Source organism: Pimephales promelas, chromosome 12 (genome assembly GCF_988280905.1).
Source record: "Pimephales promelas chromosome 12, fPimPro1.hap1.1, whole genome shotgun sequence".
Lineage (NCBI taxonomy): Eukaryota > Metazoa > Chordata > Actinopteri > Cypriniformes > Leuciscidae > Pimephales > Pimephales promelas.
Genome location: NC_142780.1, coordinates 19,738,235 through 19,763,042, shown reverse-complemented (window position 1 = coordinate 19,763,042; position 24,808 = coordinate 19,738,235). Strand labels below are relative to the sequence as shown.

At 37.8% G+C, this 24,808-nt stretch overlaps 2 protein-coding genes across 2 annotated transcripts; both read left to right on the top strand.

Annotated features, from left to right (window-relative positions):
• The first annotated feature begins 1,226 nt into the window (after nt 1–1,226).
• shc1 (SHC (Src homology 2 domain containing) transforming protein 1) lies at nt 1,227–22,137 on the top strand. The gene is made up of 12 exons (XM_039679470.2): nt 1,227–6,559; nt 8,483–8,553; nt 9,753–9,816; nt 11,008–11,127; nt 13,322–13,375; nt 14,589–14,640; nt 14,911–15,037; nt 16,219–16,378; nt 16,950–17,007; nt 17,369–17,491; nt 18,971–19,206; nt 19,303–22,137. The coding sequence occupies exons 1-12, from the start codon at nt 5,960–5,962 to the stop codon at nt 19,429–19,431; spliced, it is 1,794 nt and encodes a 597-aa protein (XP_039535404.1). The 5' UTR covers nt 1,227–5,959; the 3' UTR covers nt 19,432–22,137.
• Nucleotides 22,138–22,275: 138 nt separating this feature from the next.
• Nucleotides 22,276–24,744, top strand: lenep (lens epithelial protein). The gene is made up of 2 exons (XM_039679474.2): nt 22,276–23,266; nt 24,371–24,744. The coding sequence occupies exon 1, from the start codon at nt 23,066–23,068 to the stop codon at nt 23,255–23,257; it is 192 nt and encodes a 63-aa protein (XP_039535408.1). The 5' UTR covers nt 22,276–23,065; the 3' UTR covers nt 23,258–23,266; nt 24,371–24,744.
• Nucleotides 24,745–24,808: the final 64 nt, after the last annotated feature.

Sequence of the window (24,808 nt, the reverse complement as noted above, 5' to 3'; positions counted from 1 at the left end):
TGAAAGTTTAATTAGTTCACTTGAAAACACTTCCTTATTGAGCCCTTGCCATGTTTGTCCGTCTGTTCTCTTAAAATTTAAATGTGTGAAATTCAATCTGTCCTTTTGATGTGATCATGTTTGATTACCCTGTTGTCTGCAATAATTATTTTCTTGTGATTTGTCTAGCTGTGTCTCTTTCCTATATTTGTGTTTTGCATACTCTCTCTTTCTCTCTCTCTCCCTCCCCCTCTGCCTGTCTGTCTGCTCCGAGTGTGTGCGCTTGCCAGACATGCCCATGCCCTGGAGCCAAGGACCATGATGCAACCGTGTTTAAGCTCGAATATTCCCTCCCTCCAGACGTTACTGACGGACATTTTGGCACAGAGAAGTGACAGGAAAGAAGCAGCAGAAAGAAAAAAAAAATGAATCGATGCACCTTTGCAGCATTTGCAGTCCCCTGTGTTTTTTAGAAAGCAAGAATACGAACAGAGTGCACTCTGGGATTTGTAGTTCAGCTGACTCTTCCCCATAACCCTGAATTCAGGTCACTCGACTGAATGAATAACAAATCAACCCTCTAGTTATTTGCACACATCGATTAGACACTTATTGGACGGATGATCTGAACGTCTAAACGAGTACACTAAGATAACCTTGAGGATGTACCATATGACCTGCGTTTTGTTTTTGCATTGGTTTATTGACGTGATTGAGGTTGGTTCCCACAAACATGAAAAGTCTTTCATCATTTGCTCATCCTCATGTCATTTCAAATTAATTTTGGGAAATGTTTCAGTTTTTGTTTTTCACACAATGAAAGCCAATGGGGCCCAATGTTGTTTTTGTTTTGGACCCCATTGACTTTCAGTGTATGGATGAAAACAGTTCTTCAGAATATCTTCTTTTTTTTCCACAAAAGAAAGGTAGTCTTACACATTTGGACAGACATGAGGGTGAATAAATAATAAGGGGTTTTGGGGGGATAAATGTTAAATTGTCATGAAGATGAGGAAAAGTGGTGGTCTCCGTTGAGGGCAGACTTTTTCACTCCATCCATGAATTCTCTCTCTCTCTCTCTCTCTCTCTCTCTCTCTCTCTCAGCCCCATCATAATTGTGTGCATTACAGAGAGAGGTGCTCAGCTGCTTGTGCATGCATGCACACTCTCATAAATGCATAGATGACTGATGCTGCCAAGGAGAGAGGAAGGGAGGGAGGGAGAGGGCAGGAAGGCAAAGGGAATCAGCGCTAGCATCAGTGAGAGAGAGAGAGAGAGTGAGAGCGATAGACCAGACAGGGAGGAGAGGAGAATAGAGGACAGTCGGCTGCATTGCTCCTCACACACAGACGGAGGTGGAGAGAGGAGAGGATGAGAGACTGTGGGGGAAGGAGAGGACAAAAGAAGACCGCTGTGCCATTCATCACGACGTTCCACAGAAGTGAGGCTGGACGAGACTCACTCTAAACGAGGGAACTGGCGTGCCTTGGTGATTTTGAAGAAAACGGATAAGAGAAAAGAGCGTGTTTTTGTCTTTCAGGGAGGGGACTGAGCCAGAAAGCGAGTGAGGGAGAAAGAGGAGAAGGAGGAGGATTGTGTGACACTGTTTAAATATTAACGTGATTATGATTTGAACATGGAGGTCATTCGGTTTTACCTAAAATGTGGCACTCGCACTCTCTTTTTCTAATCCAAGGACTTGGGGGATAAAACATTACTTTTTCATTCTGCAACAACTAAACCGTGAGGACAAAAAAAGCTCTTTAAAGCTCCTTAAATTCTTTCACTTTTACTTTTTTGGATGGCAGCTCACAAACTCTTATATTTCTAATGTACATAGTGCTGTCTGTTATCGAACCAATGTTTTTGGTCTTACTTAAGAGTTATGCAGACAAAAATCAGGTTTTTTTTATGCAAAACATTTAGATGTCTTCATTTGTAGTGTATAGAAAAAGGTGCTTTTGAATATATAGATAGATATTTCATAGATTTCAGGTGGACATTTTTTAGCGTTTGCTAGTTCTGCTGTCTTTAACCCGGAAGCGTGCACGAGTCTGTCTTAAGTGTGTGTGTACTCTTGAGTAATATTTGATTTCCTCATTGGACTGGTGCCACAACTGCACTCTGTGCATGTGCGGATGTGTGTCTGGTTCATTTTACGTTCTGGTGTCAACACCAATCACCAGTGAGGTGTTGGTGGCGGCAGCAGCTGAACTTTCCCGTCCTGTGCCAGCGCTGGCTGCAGAACACCGATTCTTGCTGGCTCTGAGCGCTCGTGATTGGACACGGAGAGAGTCGACAGGTTTTGTGTTGGCGAAACTTGTTGGCTTTTGTTTAGGTTATTTTATGACACTGTCTCGCACACTTTTTCCTCAGTCTGTTACCATGGCAACAGTTTCATTGGCATGTTAAGTTCTCACGCTTTGTCTTGTGTAACTTCAGTGCAAGTGTGTTGCAGTGTCCCAGGTTAAGCTTTAAATCGGACTTTAAGTTCAATCGAGTCAAAGAGTCGAACCTTCGGATCTTATGAGGGTTCAAGGTGCTTTCTCTGAAACTTTTTGTGCATTCAGTCGATCTCTGAATCAGATTTGCCATATCTAACATTGGCTTTTTTCACTAACCATCAATATCATTGAATTATCATGTTATAATTTGAAAATGGTGTAGTTTAATTCAGGTTTTGCCATTTGTGCTGGAGCTCAACTGCACTAATTCAACGTCCAATTTACCTTTATGATTATGTGAGCAAAACGGCTAATCTCAATGTCTTAAAGACAAGGAAGCCTGTTAGCTACTGTACATATGTGATTGACAATAGTCTCTCTATGTGGCTGGTTTACTTGCCTTTGGTTTTACTTCAGACGAACAGGAACCTCTCACCTCCCTTTAGATACAGTTCAGCCAGTGTTTGATTTTACTGGATTCTGAAACAACTCGTCATATCAAAACAGGGATTTTGCCATATTCCTAACCGACAGGTGCTACACCTATGCTAGGTTACCATTGTGTGTTAAACTGTTACTGATATTATTTAAATGTTTATATATATATTTATAGTCCTACTTCTCTGTACAGGTTCTCCTAAACACTGTGCTACTTCTGTGCCATGTGGTGTTAACGTCAATAAAGTTCATGACACGATGAGCAACTCTTAAATACAGCTTGGACACTTCTGTGTAAGTGCACAAAGAAAAGAGCTCTGCAGTGCTGAAGTACTGATTCTGTGCCATGTCGTTGTGATACAGTTTACGAACTTGCAGCACAGGCCCGTAACTTATTGTGCTTTGTCAATCGGGTCCGAGCGGTTCTCTTTACAGGTGCTCTGAGAAATTTCACTGCAAGAATGGCCTGATAGCACCACTAACGTGATGCTTTGTTGAGAGAATTGTGCACATAAATGCCCCGGCCAGGTCCTTGTTGTACTCCAGCTGAGATAATTGGGACCACCTTGTTGTCTTTGACTGCCAGTCACATCTGTTGGAACAACTTCAAGTGTTGCATTTGTTCATGCACAACCGAGGCAAGAGACGCTTTCCCTTTGCAGCCCTGAGGCTTCTTTGTGGTCACACACTGGTGCTAAAAAGACAAAAAATAAAAACAAAAAAACACCCGAATGGACAAAGTAAGCCACGACAATAGAAGTTCAAATTGTTTTGTGGTAGCTTGTGTAAAATATATGCTGTAAAAACCATTGTAAAAAGAGCAAGACTGGATTTGACCAAAGTTGGCTGGACTTTGCTACAAACTGGTGTTCTTGGCAACATGGTCTTCAAATGCTAATCATTTGTGCGTTTTAGAGTTAGCCTGGTGTGTTGGCTCAGAACCGTAGGAGGTTACTAGACTGTTACCTCTCTATCAGAGGTTTTTAAAGTGCTTTACACTGGGGAAGTGCATTGGTGCGGTTTGACTTTGCTAAGTGACATTTAGAGGGTAGGTTTTCACTCAGGAAACAGATCTATAAAGAGCTGCTCCATCTAACACTGTTTGCCTGATTTTGAGGTGTCATTTAGGCTAATGAGCGACTGATTGATTTTCCAGTTAGCATCTAATGAGCATATCTCTGGAGGCGGTACTTCAGATTTGGCCAATCAGGTCTCATTATCATCACCCTGACAGTGCTGGAACGTGCTTGTTTTAGGAGCATCGTAGTTCCCTTGCATCACTTCTTCACAGATCACACCAAACAATCAGTGGTTCTCTAAATGGTGCTCGAACCCATGTTGTCTTCTATACAGCCATATTTATCTTTGACTTAACTGTTTCAGGGTCTCTTTTGTCCTTTTCTGAATCATATTTCTACACATTGTTGTTTATCAGGGTTAATTATCTGTGTATAGTATAAAACTTGTTTGTCGATTCAGTGAATTATCGCGAGGTTACAAAGAGGCGCAGGCGTTTTTTAAAGGCAAAAAGGAGAAGCAGGACAGCCTGGAGAACGGGAAAGAAGACGAGGGAGGGGGCGTGGAGGAGAGAGAGATTATTTGGAAGAAGAGAGCGAGTGTGGTGGAGAGGGAGAGAGAGCTGGAGAGGCAGAAGCTGGAGGAGGAGAGGAGGAACGCTGTGCAGTACACGGTGTGGAGGCTGAGGGAGGGATTCCAGGAGAGGAAGGATAGAGAGGAGGATAGACTCAAAGAGACGAGTGCAGAGGGTGCAAAAGCAGAGCAGCCTGAGGTGATCTGGAAAAAACGAGAGGAAGAGGAGGAGAAAGATAAGGATAGAGCTCGGCTTGGCGACAGAGGTCCCAAAATCATCTGGAAGAGGAGGGAAAGGTAGTGACGGGAAAAGATGGGTATGTGTCAGCGCTAAGCGTTCGTAGATGTGACAGGAAGTGAGGTGGTAGATTTATAGACTTGCAGTATAAGTAAACCTGCATGTACTCGGATTTCCTGTAATCGAGGTGCTGAATAGCACATATCAGGGGTCGTCAAACTTTTTAGCCCCTCTATTGTTTAATTTAAGCCTGGCCTATAATAACGTGTATAGTTTCATATTAATATACCTTGTTTATTGAAACCCATAAAAATCATCACTATTAAGGTGTGATATACTTGTATAGTACTTTATATATTTACTTAATACATTTTAATGTTATAAGAAAAATGAAACATTTAACTGCACTTTAGCTGAATATTGTATGCATATTTGCATTTTTATTTTCACTAAAATAGGATTGTTTCAAATCACTCTGTAGTTAGCGGACATCCGCTTAGTGACTGTAGTCAACGACTATAGTCGGACTGGCTATAGAAGATCCCTGGTGTACATCTTTTTAACACATGGACTAAATTAAGTCTCTAAACCAAACGAAGAGGATTATGTTGATTGTTGCCGGTCTAATCGTCAGTGAGCAAAGCAGTTTGAATCATCATTAAATGATCCACATTCGCTGGATCAGTACTTTAGCATTTTCCATCCATCTCTTCCCGCTCTCTTCCTCTCACTCTATCGATCCGTCTGTCTGACGGAAGCCTCCTCTCTCAAAGTCTCAGCTGCAGCTAATAGGCTTTTTATGGGACTCTGTCAGACAAGAGCTTGTAAAGTGGAGCCCAGCGTATGCAAAGACAATGAACACACACATAAACACAATTGCATGCATATAAAACACATCTTTTGAGATGGATAGTATTTACGACACTTTTATAAATATACCAATAACTTCATGACAATCATACTATATTTAGTGATTCATAATGTCCTAAGAAGCTCTATGCAGACTTGAGATCTGATGCAAAACCTTCTACATGCTGTGTATGACGACAGCAGAAAACTTTACTTTTTCGCGCCATTCGTCTTTTCACGTCCTGTTTTTGATACTTTCCGAACCAAACGGTCATCTCTCTGGTGCGATGATGAAGGAATCAGTGGATGCAGAGAAAAAGAGGACTATAAAAGACAAGGGAAGACAAGTTATTGATTGGGATAGAGCAACGTAGAAAGACATTTAAAGACGTTTAGTGGACACTGAGACGGCTGAGACGCCATGGAGCTCGTCCCCAAAACCAAATACACGCCCTTCAGGAGCGACTCCTTCAGCTCAACAGACGAGACGGCGTCCAATCCCTCCCTCCCTTCTTCTGCTCCTCTCACTCCTCTCACCCCTCCTGGCATCCCTCCTTCTCTCTCCTCGTCTTCCCTCACCCCCATCCTCCCTCCTTCGTCTCCGCGGCAGGCTGAGAACAGCCCCACCACCCTCTGCTCCTTCTTCCCCAAGATGGGAGCCCTGCGGCTGGGCGTGTCTTCCACTCTGCTCCCAGGCCTGAAGGCCTCCAGCAGGCCGGCGAGCATGCCAGGCGGTCAGGGAGGTTTGGGAGAGTCTCCGGAAGACACTAGGACCTCCGCCGCCAGCTCTTCTCTTCCTCCTCCTCTTCCTCTCCTTTCTCTAACAGCCCCATCTCCTCCTCCTCGTCCCCCACAGGATATGAACCGGCTGGGCGTGGCCTCGCGGAGGGCCCGTGTGGAAGGGGGCCAGCTCGGCGGAGACGAGTGGACGCGGCACGGCTCCTTTGTCAACAAGCCCACCCGAGGTTGGCTGCACTCGGACAATGTGGTCAGCACCAGCGGGGTCTCTTACTCTGTCAGGGTAAGATACATGTGTTGGGTTGGGTTTCCCTCCCCCCCCCCCCCCTTTTCTCTTGATTTAATTAGTGGTGAATATGCTAGAACAAACTCCTAAACTTAAGTATTAATCTTTTCCAATTCAATTGTTTACCTCAAAAGCAACTGTGTGACAAGTGGTTGATTATGAAACGGACAAAGAAATCTCATATACTTAACACACACTAAACAAGTGACCTGAATTACATCTGAGATATACTGTTGGATGTCATAGACTACATCCAGTGCTTAATATTGATTAAAGTTAAGATTTAAGTGTGAACTGTTCACAGCCCCAAACAGACCCACACAAAATAAAAGTAAAAAGATTGCACAAAGCATGTAAGTTATATGCAAGTAATATGTACGTAATCATGGAAGCATGCTCCCAAAGACAATGTTAGAGGGCGATTTCAGACACAGCCCAGAACATCCTACCTAGTATCATGGCGGTGAGATTTCCATAGGCAAACTGTGGTTATATTTTCTTTATCTCTAATTTACACTTTAATTATCTCATATTGTTATACTATTACTATTGTACTGTTAAAATCGATTCCTCCTCCTCTTAATAATAATAATAATAATAACAACAACAATATTAACCCTTGTATGGTGTTTGGGTCTGCTGACCCATTTCATTTTTTATCAAAAGAAAAATGATACGATTAATTATTTTTTCAAACTCAGACTCATTGGCCTTGGCTCATTTTATGTGAAGAATATATATCTGAACACATTTTCAATTAAAACACACTGTACACCCACCCTTCACATTTACATTACACACAAGATGTTCGGGTCCACTTGACCCGAGGTTAATAAAAGTGTGGAAACTGTAATTCATGACTGTGTACCTTTACTCTGTCGTCCTCCTCCTGTCTTTGTGTTTGTGTGTGTGAGTGTGAATTTTGTGTTTCTACACTTGACTTTCCCACAAAAGGTCACAACATTGCTGCAAAATTCATGCACGGCCACCGCCTGCTCTACCAGTCCCACACATTTTACCCTCTGCCATTAATTCTTAAATGTGATCTAACAAAGGTAAAGAGAAAATATTAACCATATATGCTGTTTGTATTGCTCGTAATTGGGATGAAGGAAACATCTGTTGAGTATTTTAACATGAAATTGTTTGATTGTGTTGAATTAAAACCCCCAAAATTAAAAACCCACAAACACTGGCTGAATAACAAGAATATGAACACCATACAAGGGTTAATTTATTAAAACAAACAGGAATGTAAAGTGGACTTTTGAAAAAATAAAGTGAAATAATTTGTATTTACTTAACACTTATATTTTAAACTTTTGGTTAAAGAAAGAAGCCTTACTTGGTTGGTTCTTTTAATGATCATACAGAAATGTAAAAATCTTTGAAGAGTGTGGGCAAAACATTAATTTCAAGACAAAGGGCATTGTCTTTAAGATTGTAGTTTTTGCAATTTCTCTGTGGAAATGTATTATTATTATTGATATTTTGCCTTGATGTCTAAACTGCAATGTTTTTTTCTTTATATATATATATATAATGCAAACCTAATTTTGATAAAGGTTGGTTAACAGTTTGTAGTTCTTTTGCTTTTCAATTCTCTCAGCAAAACAGTCTGTTTTATATGCTTAATGTATTGTTTTGTTTAATGTGTGGCATTTCCAGTCTATCGGCAGGAACTACATTGAGAACTTCTTTATTTGATTAGCGCTTCATAATTAGAGCATCAGTTCTCATAAACTGCACACACACACACACTCTTAACCACATGCACTACAGATATGTTGCCAAGTCAATAATCTTGACACAAGGCAACTGGGCAACACTCAACTGTATTCTGTGCTTTGAATTGTGGTTGGAGATATTGCACAGTAAGTGCATTTAGTCAAGGTTTTGTCTTCTTTGTCTTTGCTGCAGTATATGGGCTGCGTGGAGGTGCTGCAGTCAATGAGAGCACTTGACTTCAACACCAGAACTCAGGTTACCAGGTAACACACACACTCGCACTTCCTCTCATATTCTCTCAAATATCCAGTGTATGTATATCCACTGCGTCCCACAGGAGTGATTTAGTCGTACATTCTCCTCATATCCTAATGCACATGTGCACAAACATACACTCTCCCACACTGGTCCGGATAAAAGCCGCCCCTCTGATGAAAAATTAATGTCTCTCTCTCAAAGAGTGTGACAGAAAAAGAACGCAGTAGATGAATGTTAAATAATGACATACACAGCCATTTTCTTACTCTCACAACAATCACAAAAATAATCTGTATGTATATGGGAATGTCACTATGAAGCTGCAAAACATTTGCCATATTAAACCACATTATTTGATGGTCCATTTTCTAACATGCAGCACATTCTCCAATTAAATGTTGCGCTTTTGTTTGGGAGAAAGAGATCGGGGAAGAAGGGAGGCATTATAATAGCATCAGCCCTGCTGTGTAACCACAAAGTCTTTTAATAGAATCCTCTGGAACCCTCATAGTTTCCTCCCTTTTCTCTGTGTTGATGGGTGTGTTTGTTAATGGATGTTACACACATTTGCTTCTCAATATTCACAGTAGCAGCTGCTCGATAAACTATTTTAACTTTTCGGTAAACATTTCATGCATAATCCTTGATTCTCGCTGGAGGGTTAAATGTTGAAAAAAGCATTAAGAGGGTGTCTATTGAGTTATTGTATTCTGGACAAAGTAACTCATTTTTTATTTATTTATTTATTTCATACTTTAATTGTAATTTTCTCTTGGTTGTATATGTTTTATTTGTAGTTATGTAGCCTATACAACAGACTTGCTCTGCACATTTTGCACTTGACTATTTTCCTTTTTGAAGGGATTTTCTCAAATATGTATTTTGGATCATTTTTAACCCCCAAAAAGCTGCAGACTGCAACTTCAAGTTTTTATTTATTTATTTACTATTTAGTTTTTGTTGACAATAGTGATATTAATAATAAGTGAATAAGAACATTGGTGTATTTGTTTGCATGTGTGAGATGACAGGAAGTGGAATGACTGGACCATTTGTTTAATGTAATAATTGTCCCTCAGCCATATGAAAATTGGGAATGCATGAAAAGGAGTGTGATGGAAACTCTCATCTAACAATCTGATTATGTTCTCCTCACTATATATGTAGTCAGCATATGCATATAACCGTATGTTTTGTATTTCAGGGAGGCAATATCAGTGGTGTGTGAGGCAGTACCAGGTGCCAAAGGAGCTCAGCGAAGAAGAAAGGTATTCAACACTTTATCTTATCTTACTTCCTCAGAGACAGACTTTCACACTTTTGTTAGTTAACAGTTGCAGCTCACAAACCTCATAGTGTTCTTCTGTTCTGCGACCTAACCAGTTTCCAGTAAAAATGATACTGTTGCATTATGTTCAACAACCCACACACGTTTGATCAAGTGTTGTCTCTAGGCTGGACAGACTGGTGTTTCAGAGGTTGTTGAGTGTTACACCACACAGGGTTGTGATCAAGTTGTGTTCAAGAGTAATGATCAAGACAGGCCTGTTTCACACAACATGCGTAAATAGTGTGAAAGCAGAGCATCTGTGTAATTGTAGCAGGCGGCTTGTGTTGTGTTCTACTGCAGCTCTGTACAGAAAATAAAGTGATTTCTGGGTTATCACATTTATTTATTTATTTTTTACTTTAATAACAGTTGTTCATTTCAAATGGTTCTAAGTTGTATGCCACTCAGTCTAAACCAGACATTATCGTCATGAAATTTAATGTGGAAGAGGTTCGTATTCATATCCAAATGGTAATTAATTTACACAAAACTGAAACTAAACCCCAAATCTGGCAGATTTACTGAATAGTGTTTGTTACTGCATGCAGAACTAGTTCATTCTCTTATTTCTCAATTCTTTTTGTAAAGCCCATATCACAAAAGATTGCATTTGTAGTTGTATTTATTTATATAAAGCATCAAAAATACAGTAAAAACTGTAATATTGTGAAATATTACCCTTAAAATATTATACTTGTGATTACAAAACTACCATTTTTATCATTAATTTATTTGGTTTTCAGTGTCACATGATCCCTCAGAAATGTTTCTAATATGCTAATGTGGCTCTCAAGAAGATTTTTTTTTTTTTTTTTTTGCTGCTTAATATTTCAGTTGAAACAATGATAGATTTTTTTCAGGATTAAAAGTTCAAAGGAGCAGTATTTATTTGAAATAGAAACATTATAAATGTCTTCGTCACCTTTGATCAATTTAATGCACCATTGCTGAATAAAAGGATTCATTTCTTTAAAAGAACTGTGCGAGTTAAAACAGGCCATGTTTCCCATTAAAATCTCTTTTCATGAATTATTTAGTTTTCATCATTTTTGTCTTGAAATTTTTAGCTGAACTTTTTTTAATCTGGCGAGTGGTGTAAATAATGAAGTCTGTTTCTGTCTCTCTCCAGCCCTCCTCTCGTTGTCTCTCCTCCATCTTAGGGAAGAGTAATCTCCAGTTTGCTGGAATGACAATCAACCTCACCGTGTCGACCAGCAGTCTGAACCTACTGGCAGCCGACTGCAAACAGGTTAGACGTCACGTATGCACACAGACATTAATATGGTGCCTACTTTCCTGTATGAAATTCACTGATACCTTCATCTAATGATAAAAGCGTCTTGCGTCATGTAGACGGTCTTCACAGCAGGACGGGTTGGATTGAATTATGCTATCTCTTCCGAATATAAATGTTTCTCTGTATGTTCTTAAAGTGAAGTCTGCCATTTTTGCGATGTTAAAATACTTTCTCATATCCTGGTTGTGCTAGTATGTGCAGAGACCGCTATAAGCAAGCCATTCAAGTAGATGGATTTCCTTGAAAAGGGTAAAACTAGTTTGGCTCTGATCGCAAATTGTGAGTGCTCAATAACCTAAGCAAACAAACTTGTCAATCATCCTTTGCACTAAAATACAGGTTTTAAATGAGATTTTTCTGTGTGGATTGAAAAGAGAAAATCCAAGACTGTGGAGTAATTATTTTTGTTTTATGAACATTTTTGCACTTTATCAACGTACATAGACACTTGTTGCAAGTGGTCACAGAAGACACATTTGAGATGCATGTTAAAATAATGATTTGTCTCGCCTAGAGCTACACAATTCTGGCTAAATTGAGAATCACATTTTTTGGCTAAAAATAGAGATGACGGTTCTCCCATGATTCTGAGTAGTCAACTAAACAAAAAACGTAATTTACTAGAGGTTCTGACAAAAATGTTCTTGCTGCAGACTTAATATATAAAAAGTTAAATTAATTTTGAAATATATATATATATTTTTAACATTTTTCAGTTCATTGACTCATAAAGACTTCACTTGTTTCATTACTGGATGAATCATCTTTTTTTTTTAAAGCTACACTATGTAACTCTTTTAGTTTATTCTTAGCTAAAAACACATAGTTCTTTCAAAAATATATGTGCTCATTAATGTATATTTACTTCGTTCAAGTAATAAAGTATTGTCGTGAGTGTATAATATGCCATTGAAAATACACATGGCTAAGGGGTTCTACTGTCGGGCGCCATGTTGCCCCTCCATCTTGAAAGTAAATTAGCCAAAGAGGGACATACCCGTTAATTCAAGCTTCGCCTTTCACGTTTACATTTGAGTTAACAACCATGGACGAGGTCGAACTGGAAGCCATGTTAATCTTGGACTACATTGGCCACCGTAGGAGTTAAAACAAAATCGGAATTGAGAGGAACAGAAACTAATATTCACTGGATGGTCATATACCTTTTCACCGCTAGATGGGGGTAAAAATCACACAGTGTAGTCCGAATGTTCGCTGTTGTCATAAAAGGATTAATAGACACAGGCGAATTGTTGACGTTTAGTGATAAGATCACGTGGGTGAATAAAGATCACGATTTTTTTTAGTGATTAATCTTGATCTTTTCTAGTGATTAATCTTAATCCTGATTAATTAGCCTTAGTCTTGCCTGACCTTCAGTTGTTTTTGATAAGTAAATCTAAGTGTTAAAACATTTTGTTGATTGAAGTTAAATGTGAATATTAGATGAAACATGTAGACTAAATGAGATTTTTAAAATGTTGCCTTGGCAACTGACTGAAATAAGTTTAAAGCACTGAAATAACCTAGTAATAGTAAAAAGCACGTCAAAACTACTAAAATTAAAATGGAAAATGAAGGGAAAAAAGAAAGAAAAAAATATATATATAGTTAGAAGTATTCTGCATTAGGTCTTCCAAGGGTCTAATCTTCATATATTTGTCGACGTTTAACTAAATAAGTGTGATACCCGGAGGCCTTATAGATTATGTAAAGTTGGCGTATTCGGCAGGAGCAGATATCCTTTGGCTTGTTTACAGCTGCACCACAGGACTTTCTTTTCCTCGCTAATAATTGTTCAGTTTTACGCCAGTGTGTTTGGCATTAGCGCAGTGAGGTTTATCAGCGTTCGGGCTGCTCAGCAGGCAGCTGACTGGAGCCCAGAATAGGGCCTGGAGTAATTGCCCTGCTTATATGTGTTTATCTTAATGAATCTAAACCATGCAGAATTACTGCACACAACTGCTCTGTTCCTCTATGTTGGACCGCATTCTCACCACATCGTTTCTCCCCTTGTCTGTCCATCCTTTGCTTTCACTCGTCCTCTGTCGCTTGCAATGTTTGCTTATTCTTCATCTCATGCCCACTGCACTCTTTTTTTGTTTTTTGTCACATTGTCTTCATCTCCATCCCTCTCTCCCTACAGATTATCGCCAACCATCACATGCAGTCCATCTCTTTTGCATCAGGAGGCGATCCAGTGAGTCAGACCCTGTCTCTCGATTTCTTTCTACTTGTCTTTCTGTCTTTACTAGGGATGTTCATCAGTAGTCGATGACCCTCATTGTTAATTTCATTGATTAAACTCATCAGTTGTTGATTTAATAAACTGCAGCACAAATCAATTTAGTAATTAGCCGAGCTGATGGCCATGCAAAGCCAGAGTCCACAACACACACACACACACACACGGATCGCTTTTTAAAAATAAAATGTCTCAATGTGGCCATTGTTAATGCATTTCTCTTTAAATAACACTTGAAGTCACTGCGAAGACCTTGAAAGTGTATTGTAGTACAGCATGAAGGATGTTTTATAAGACAAAAATATTATTGTTTTTTAATAATAAGGCAATATAATTGTTTTCAAATGGTTTATTTTTGAAATAATGAAGTATAATTTTTGTTTTAGAATACATATATATATATATATATATAGAGAGAGAGAGAGAGAGATGAAATGTTATATGAAAATGTTTAATTTAATTAGAAATAATTAATTTAGAATAATTATTTAACTTGATAATCGATAATTATTTAATATTTAAATCAAATATTTAAAAAAATAATATTAATAAATACTATATTATATTGATAAATATAATTTTAAAAAAAAATTGTATTTTAAATAGTAGTAGGATTATTTATTTACCTTTATTTTACCAGGAAAAAAGACTCACTGAGATTAAAATCTCTTTTTCGGGAGTGTCCTGGCCAAGATAAGCAGCTTAGTTTACATGGACATTTAACATCAAAGTTATAACACACAGACATAAACAAATCTCATTAAAAAAAAAAAAAAAAAAAAAAAGAGTAGTAGTTTTATAATAATCATTATTTAATGGTTAATTTTAAATTATTTACATCTTTCTTTAATCATTTAGTCGGTTATCTGATGCATCCCGACAGTTCATTTCCTCATTTTTATCTCGCTCAAGGATCTATCAGCTTCAGTCTCATTCTGTCATTTCTCGCTCATTTGTCTTATTCATCTCATCCATCTTGCTGTCTGTAGTCATCTGTTCTTTTTCTCCCACTGTTTCCTCTTCTGCTTCCTGCCCTTTAGTGAATAGACTGCTTCAACTCTTTCTTCTGCTTATCATTTTGTTCTGTGTGTCTATTCTCTAATTTTTCTTAATGTCCTCCTGTTCATTCTTTTCTTCTTCTCCATCCCCTTTTTCCATTTCTCCCCAGGACACAGCAGAGTATGTTGCCTACGTTGCCAAAGACCCCGTCAATCAAAGAGGTAAAAACACTTTCACATTGAATTCTGTAATATCCTGAAATAAAATGTAAATTACTGCTTTCATGTACAATTTATTTGAAGTGATGTTAAATACTGTTTTACTTTTATGTGGCAGTATTTATTAGGGCTTTAATTAAAGAAATCGTTAATCCCAAAAGATTTGGAATGAAATGATGTTTAATTTTGGGGTGAACTCTACCTTTAAGGAATGACTACATGATGTCTCGATTTATAATATCTAATGTTTGATGATCACTTCCTGCCTTGTAGCATGTCATATCCTGGAATGCTCAGAGGGCTTGGCTCAGGAGGTCATCAGCACCATTGGTCAGGCTTTTGAACTGCGCTTTAAACAGTACCTGAAGAACCCCCCCAAACTGGTTACCCCTCATGATCGGTAAGTGTGTGTGTGTGCTCCGGATCAAACAAATAGTGCAAACATTTACATTTATGTCAGTGTATTTACATGAGTGTATGTAAATTAATTTAAACATAGTACCTCCCTAGGGTCACAAGAAACCCCCTTAATATCAGACGTGTTGGTTTACACCATGTATTGACAGCGCTAACATGATTATCGAACACAAGCTTTCGGTCTTTTGTTTACATAGGGAATTAAACACACACTTAAAAGCCTGAAAAATATGTTGGTATAGATATGTTGACTATGTATGCTGAAACTCAATGCCATTGTGTCTATTTGCACTGCTTACCCACATCATACACTGTGAAACATCCTAACAAATGAGTTTTGTCCAGTAAAAATTAAAAATCTGCCAGATATACCAAATGTACTTTATTTTCAACATACTATCTATGGAAACTAGTATTAATATCCTATGCAGTGTTGTATCTGAAGAACAGTGTTGATATTGCTACCTATTTATAAGCTAAAACTATTACAAATCTTTGCATTAATTAAAGATTAAATAAAATGCAATAGACTATCCCCGTTCCGCAGACAATCTGTGTAAGTTAGTAACTAGTTTAGTTAGCTAGTCCCAGACTGAAATGAATGTTTGAGCTGTTTTAACTGAAAGCAACTTAAAATATACCAGTGCCATTGATTTGTCTTAAGATGCACATCAGTCCTGTTTTTTTTTTTTAGGCACAGTTATAAAAGCTACTTAAATGTCCTAATTTAACTATGACCCTAAGCCTATAAGTATTAGGTGCAATATTTAAGCTTAAATGAAAATATGTTGCATTAACAACTATCTGAAATAAGTTTTAGTTGAGGAACTAAAATTCAACTTAAAACTAAAACTGAAATAATTTAATGAATGCTTAATAGAAATTAAAAAAATGTCAAAAGCACATCAAATTACTAAAACCTAAAATAAAATTTAAATGAACTTAAAAACAAAAGCTTTCAACTCTTTAATTGGTATATATAATCCTAAAATAACACTGCTCAATAAATGATGTGTGTTGTTTTAAGGATTTGTAGACATCTTGACTAGAAATGTCAAAAAAGTTCAGTTATTTTTGTGTGTTTTTTTTAATAATTTGTTGTTCCTACTGCTGGTTATAAACAGCATGCCCATGTAAATATAATAATGCTTATCTCTCTCTTAGGATGGCTCCTTTCGATGGGTCAGCCTGGGAGGAAGAGGAAGAGGACATGGCTCCACCCCCAGAGGTTCCATATTACAATAACTTCCCGGGTAAACAGCCTCCTCCTGGAGGCCTGGTTGATATGAGAAACCGTCCTGGACACAGTACAGGAGCCACGCTGGTGAGACACAATTCTATGACCATGTGTTAGTCAGTTAGTTTGATTTGATCTTGAGGCTTTTAAACCTGTGCACAGATAAATTGTTGTTCAGTGACCATTAAATTACAACAAATCAGTGTCCTTTATGTGTAATGAGTAAATCATTGAGTCATTGAATTTGGTAAATAGAACGTTTTTCGAAACAAATCTAAATTTTGTGTATTTACAAATCTATGAAGATTTTCATTTTCTTTACAAATGACGACTGCTACGCAAGTTTTGTTAAGGTATACAAAAATACAATTATTAGTACTATTTCATTTTAAATACTAATTCAAGATATGTAATGAATGCTATTAGCTGATGCTACAGTAAGTCTTCACAGGCTGAAAAGCCACCGAAGCCGTCACACATTTCAAACTAGACCTTGTCGTCTTATAAAAAGAGAGACTTCAGTGAACAAGAACTTTGATTAAGTATGTAAACATGATTTGGTTTATAAAATGGATTTTCATTAACTTATATTTAATATTTAATACTTGTGACTTAATATTTATTCAAAAACACACTCTAATGCGATATGTCTCCACAGCCCTATGGACAGCCCAGCCAGAATGATATTCACAAGCAGCCTCTACCTCCTCTACCAGGTCAGGTTTACACACACACACACACACACACACGCACGCTTCATCCTAATAATCCCTGCTCTGTTCCTTTCATTGTACCACATAGTATTTGTAAGTCTTAGATTGTCACACTTCCCTACATTTCATTTTCCTCTCAGCTGAGACTGTCATTGTGCAGAGTGAGTCAGCGGTTTTTCTGTCACTGTCCATTGCTCTCTGTTGGACGCTGCCCAAACCTATTACACAGCTCCTTTGAGAGGTGGCTTCTGGATCGACGGCCTTGCTGACAATAGAACTCAGAATGGCGCGGCTTAAGCACACTCACCTGAAGGTTAACTCAGTTTAACCTCACTGTTAGCCTCTCTTTTTCTCTCCTTTTCAGTGGGTGTTAAGGAGGGAGGCCTGTTTGATGACCCCTCATACGTCAATGTGGATAAACCCCGCCTCCCAGCTGGGGCGGCAGCAGCAGCCAATGGAAATGCTCATAGAGATGCGTTTGACATGAGTGAGTAACACTTGCTGGATGATATAATGTAACAAAAAGACATTTTGATGATATTTGATGTGTATGTATCTGCTCTAAAATCGCTTAAAGTAGCATTTTTTTTTTTATAATTTTTAAATGTTCTATATACTTTTTCAGTAAATGAACACAAGGTTTTTTAAAAAAAATTTGTATGTATCACTATAACAATAAAATACAGCAAAATATATTTAAAAGATCATAAAAGATTCTGTCATCTGATGGAGATCTGGTTCCTTGCTACTGTCTATTTTATAACAATAACAATATTATTAAAACATTATTTTTTCATTATATTTAAAACAATCTGTATTGTGAAAAAAGCGCTATATAAATAAAGGTGACTTGACTTGATGTTAGAATGTTATAGCTTGATGCTTAACAATCAACAACCATTTGAGACTCGTAATTGCTTGCTTTGGACAGTCACAGAAACAGCGCATAGCATATAAACAGTAAATTCAGAATTTGAGAGAAGACATTAAATACTGATAGAAATAGACGATTTAGGGCTTTTCGCACTTGAAATAGTGGATTATTTTAAACCCCACTAAACAGAATCCTGGGTTATCTTGATTTACTTATTTCAAGTTTCACACTGGTCATACTGGTCACACTATACCCAAGGTTAAGAGTTAATCCTGGGTATTCATAAACAGCCGTTTCACACTGCACATTCCTAAACCCCGGGTTAAAGTCCTTATCTGCAGTGTCGGTGTTACTAACTCACTGGACTGGACAAACGCAGCTCGTGATCTGCTTACTTAAAGGCTCTTGCATTGTGCGTCCTAATATTGTGAACTATTCAAACTATACAGATAAGAATGAAACGGTCTCTTCTTCACTCAAATTGTCGAGTTTTTGATCGCCGTTTGACATTTTTCTTATCAAACGTAGAGACAACTGTTTATATACATCGTGCAGTGTTTCCGTGACTTTCCAAAGCGTGTGAACATAAGGCACACGGTTGGTTATCACCACAAAAACGGTGCTGACCCTGCATGTCAATTAGAAGTGTGAAACTCTCCTTTACCTGGGTTTAAAAGCTGTTTTTAGAACAACGATAACCCGGGGTTAAGAGCAGTGTGAAAAGCCCTGTGACTGAAGACACTTGAAATGTTCAAAATTTCCATTCAATATAAATTCCATAGTACGGTCGGCAATAATGCTAGAGCTTATGTAAACAGGTCACGTGCTGCATTCATCCAATCAATACAACGATAACGCAAAAAATGCAAATAAGACTGTTAACCCAGGGTTTAGGAATGCGAAACATCAGCTTATGAATACACAGAATTAATTCTTAACCCCTGGTAAATTAAGAAGCAGGATAATCCAGGATTCCGTTTACCCGGGGTTTAGAATGACCCAGGGTTAACTATTTCAAGTGTAAAAGACCTTTTTAGTAGTACAGTTATAGAAAAACTGAAAGGAAATTCACCAAAGATTTCGGTCTTTTAGAGCCATTTGATGCTGCTTTAGGGGTGTCAGGAGCAGTGGCGCCCCCTCTGGCAGAGCAGTTGCAGAACGAGCCCTGGTTCCACGGACCTCTAAGCCGCAGGCAGGCCGAAAGACTCCTGACCAAGGATGGAGACTTCCTGGTGCGGGAGTCAGGCACCACACCAGGCCAGTACGTCCTTACAGGACAGCAGGGCAGCCAAGCCAAACACCTGCTTCTGGTGGATCCTGAGGGAGTGGTGAGTAAGATGAAGGTCCTTATTAAAACGTTTTGTAATTCTATAACATTAATATGACTTTTTAAATTCTGTATCTTTCCTTTCACAATTTTATAGGTGCGCACCAAAGATCACCGCTTTGAGAGTGTCAGTCACTTGATTAGCTATCACATGGACAACCGCCTGCCAATCATCTCAGCAGGAAGCGAGGTGTGTCTGCAGCAGCCAGTCGATCGCCGAGCTTGAGAAAAAAGGCAGATTTTTCTCCACCATCCTTTTTAGAGAAAAAAAACTCCTCCCTTTCCCTCTCCCTTTTTTTTTTTGCCAGACTCTTTTAGAGGAAGACTTTTTTTTTCCAAAATGGGAGCGTAAGCTAATCATATCTTCACAGAAACACAGAATTTGTTCCGCATCAACCACCAGCCATGAAATTAAGGAGCGATGCAATCATTCTACTTGAAATAACCGATTACAAAAACCCAAACGATAAGGTGTCTGAAAGAGAAGCTGAAGCGTAATGGATATGACATCACTTCCCCAACACAATACCATGAATTAAGACTGGGGTGCACCTGTAACCATGGCAACAGCCCCAGGCGTTTTTAGAGTCGAGAGTTGATGTGAAAGTACTAAAACTGCAGAACCTTTGTAGCACTCTAAAGATTCACATCTAGTGTATTGGGCGAAATCCAAAGACTTAAGCTTCATATCGATCGTTCGTTTGGTTGTGGTCGGTTTTTAAATCCTTGCATTGCCGTGGTCTCAAGACTGTTTGATGAATATGCAAAACTTTAAAGAGAATACAGCACTCACACTCCCATCACAGATGTCACCGTCCACATCAAATTAATCTCCTCCTTTCTAATTCCTACCTGAATTTCCAGTGTTCCCATCAAGGGATAACACTCAAAATGCCTCTTTTTCTCACCCTCACAAAACCCATATAGAATTCCGAACATGATCCCCTAGGAAAAATTGGGAATTTTGGCTTTTTTTGGGAACACCCCTGAACATAATGTGAAAGCTTTAGCAGCAAGGGAGCTGTGTGGATTTTTCCTTATGCAATTAAGCAGACGCTGTGAGGAACTTATGCTGTCCGTTATGAGGTATTACGAACTAGTATGTGGAAAAAGGGAACATTCCCTTTCTACATAACATATATCAGACTGGGAGAAAAGGGACGGGAAAAAAAAATAATGAAGTGCAATCTGTCAACATGGATGAGTAAGCCGGAATAGGACTGAGGGACTGCGGTTTGATATCAAACAGTTTAAAGCCTAAATATGATGTCATTTTAACCCGGAATTTATATATTTGTTGCAATGATGTATCTGGTTGATCAGCTGACGACATTAGCGTCCGGATGGTTTTATTCTGGGAAATGGAGGTTCTGTTTTCCTTTGTCTTTTCCTCTATTCGCATTGACTATCAATTTTCACGTGTATCGGAAGTTTCAGCTGCTTCAGTATGTTCAGAGCCTTGTTACAAGAGATGATGTGTATTGTGAAATATGCATCTTTTTTTTAAGGTTCACTGTAATTACTCTGTATTTGAATATTGCAAGTATCCATCCAGGAAGAGGAAGAGCACTCCAAACGAAATCTGAACGTGTCTTTGCAGCCACAAGTGCAGTTTTTTTTGTTGAAGCCACAAACAGGAAACCACTTTTTTCATTGTTTGTTCTGAAATTGATTGTGCCTTTTTACCAAACACAGACACAACGATAAAACACAGTCGCCTTTTGTGGTCCTATGGGTAATTATGACACTTTCTTTTCTGAAAAAAAAAAAAAAATCAACTGCAAAAATGACACAAGTTAAGTGAGGCTTAGTTAGAACAGATTTTGGGAAAGCAGTCTTCATTTTCTTCCGCACGTTAATTCTGCTATGCTGTTTTTACTGTGCTTAGTTTAGTGCTGTACTGTGGGTTAAATACATTCGGTTAGTATCGTTACTTAAACTTGCGTTTGTGAATAAACACCTTGTCTCTTTTTCGGAGACCAACATTAGATGCCCTGTAAGACATGTAAATAAGCTTCGCCTATGCTAATAGCTATGTCTAAAACCAGTCATTTACTTTGTGGATCTGTGTCAAATGTATCCCTTGGGAATTTGCAAACTCACAGGATTGTGCTGGTTGAAAAAAAATGTGTAAGATTTGACTAGCTCTCCTGAAGACAACGCCATCACATTGTGTTTGTCACACATGTCTATGTAAATGATGAGGATTTGCTTAGTCAGAAATGCAAAGGCCCTTTATCTGGATGCTTTATGAATCTGAAATGGGCAACTTTTTTTATTTTTAGCCTTTTTAGTGGATGTAAGTTGTGTATATTGAGTCACTGGTCAACATTCATTCCACATTATAAAATCCAGATGGATTCCAGCTGCAGCTGTATGTGACCAGCTCTCACGCTTAAGTGATTTCTAGCCTGTTCTAATTCAAAGTTATGCATTGAATGTTTTTTTTTTTTTAATCATTTGACGTCAGTTTTTATGTGCTGATGGCACCGCAGATCTGGTGACTCTGGTAATGGAGTTTAAACAAAGTGTGTTTATGAGTCTGTGTGTGTGCGTGGACGTGTACACATACACATACACAGGGCTGGAATGGTCTGGAATAATCTGACTATTACAACTCTGACTCGCCACTCAACAGTTTGCTCATTTTCATATTTCTCAGTGGCCTTTTGTTGCATGGAAACCCTTCCTGTTATTGTGGTAATGGTGACTTTTGTGTTGTGGTTGGTTGTTTGCCATTTTTCGAAGCCAAAGGCTATCTTTTTCTTATTTCCTTATATAATTGTTGCCTCTTCTTTTCTTTTTTAAACGAAATACATGTTTTTGATTGTTTTAATAATTCGTTTTATGTTGTTGTTCTTTGGGGAAAACATAAATGTTTACACCTGTATCAAACGATAGATTACATATATAAATACATATATATCATTCACCTTTCTGCCTTTAATTTTTACCCATTGCCTTGTTTAGCATAAAATCCTTTTAAATGATAAAACGGATATTTATTTGAGCGGCTCTGGACTAGAACCCTTTTATATACCAGACAAATCGATTGGCCCTAAATGTGTCAGATCTCAGATTCTTATTTCTGGAATGGCCGTGACATTATTTTTTTTAACACTTTACATTAAGTTTTCATTTGTTAAAATTGGTAAACTATGCGAGTTAACATGAACAATACTTCTACAACATTTTACGTTAATGGTAACCAATACATTTACTACACTCTTAATAATAAAGGTTTTTCTAATGCAACAAACAAGAACCAGAAATGAACAAATAGATTTTTACTAACTTTAACAAAGATTAATAAATACTTTGAAACATATATTGCTCATTGTTAGTTTATGTTAGCTAATGCGTTTACATGTTAACAAATAAGATCTTATTGTAAAGTGCTACCAATAGTTTACAATTAATTGCCTACATCAATCATAATTTGTGACATTATTGCTGAATAAATAACTCAGACTATCTGTATTTGTGTGTGCCCTAAGGAGAAATATTTTGACAGTCATTCAGGACCTTTCAGTGAACAGTAGAGGAATTAGAGATGAACAATAGGTAGATGAGAGATGTTGTTGTGAGGCCATTGTGTAATGGCAGGCGAACAGTTAGCTGGCATTTTCCACAGCTGAATAAAACCCATTTTACTGGGGGCACTGGGGTGTATCTCTGTCATAGCATAGAGTGGGAAGGCAGTTCACTTCAGGGTTTCTTCAGAAGAGAGGTTACGGTTGAAGGAAAAAGTGGAGACCCACAACGCGCAGCGGCGTACAAGGACCTGGCCCGCTCACCTCCAATCCCTCCCTGCAAGTATTGCTCGCGCTCTCCTGTCGGCCGTGGAGCGTTGGAGAGAGATGCACCCAGAGCGCCCTCTGCCCCAGGCCATGCCCTCCTCTCTGGGCCGAGACCTGGGAGATGCAGCCACGAGGATGGGCCGTGACAAAGGCATGCTGGGAGGAAATATGGCGTACGGAACTATCCAGTCTCTTAAAGACTGCCTCTACTTCCTGCTCTGCTGCTGGTGCATCAAAGAGATCCTGGACTGAGAATGAATGGTAAAACAATTTATTTTTTAAGAAAATGATTGAATAGCATACATTCAATGTTATTTCAGTATTTATATAGGCTACTACTATTTATATTTTATACATATTTTAAAATTGGCTACCAGTTTTATATTTTCAGTCATTTCAAGGAGCCCTCAAACCGTATTCACTTAGCCCTTTCCTGTAATTGTGGACAAATGTGGGCACAGAGGACTCAGGTGTGATTCAAAAAGTATGATATTTTCTATGTAAATTATTTCTATGCAAATTCATTACTATGTAGTTTTATTTTGTATTTTTTTAACTACATTAAAATATCATTCCAATAAGTTCTTATAGCTAAAACTTAAAGATGAAGTGACTTTGCTGTCACCTGGTGTCTTATTTTGGCTTATTTTAGAATGCTCTAAAGTTTTTCCCATTTCCCATTCTATGGGTGCCCATTTTTGACCCAAATACAAGATTAAGGAGTTTTGTTTTTGTTTTTTTTTTCACCCACTTAACATTGTAGAATTGAGTCAAAAAAATTGTGTGTGTTCAGGAGGCAAACTTAGGAAAAGTAGCCAAGTCTTGTAACGCTTGGATCAAGGGAAGTATTTTTTTTAAAAACTATTTTGCTCACATTTGTCCAGAATACGGTTTTAGGGTTGAGTTTTTGTATATATTTTTTTATCTTTAATTTCTTTTAGAGCTTTAGTCATTTTAGTTGGCATATTTCAAATGTAATATTTCTGTTGTCACGTTGCAACATTTCTAATTGTCATTCAAGTTTTTCATAAAATATATAATTCGTTATGTCAACTAAACGGTTTTATAGTTTTAAATTTTGTTTTAATACCAATATGACTACAAAAAAGGAAGTAATTTTAATGTCAGGTTTCAAGTCTGTTTTTAACAGATTAAGCAATTTGTAATGCTCATTTATGTCGTCGATTCAAACATTTATTGAAACAAAGCGTGGGCTCACAAACATTTAGCCTTGACCTGGTTTAATTGTGTGCAGTCTACTGAATGTTCTGAATACTTACCATTGCACTAAACCAGCATATTAATTGCCAGTTCATATCTAAAGCAGATATGTAGTGTTATTTATTATGTCTTTTTCTTTTTTAGAGTTTTTGAGTCAATGGATGATTCATCACAGCTGTGTTGATGCGTTGGCCTGAATCCAGATCTCTTTACACATGCATAAACACACATAACAAGCATCAGAGGCTTTTGTATTAATGCGATCTAAAGCAGTATTGTTAAATTGTGCAATAAATAAAAATAATATAGAGAAAAACTGATTGTGTATAAACAGAAAAGGGTGTTTTTTTAATGGTTTAAAATGGTACAAAGTACAAACTGTTAATGTGTAATGACATATACAAAAAAAAAACATATGCAAATACAAGTTGAACAAATACAGTATGCCATAAATCTCATGAAAACACATACTAAACTTATTACATAAATGTTTAGAAAATGTGTCAGTTTTTTATACAGTAGCCTATATATATATATATATATGTATAAATATATATATATTCAACAATATTATTGATCTGC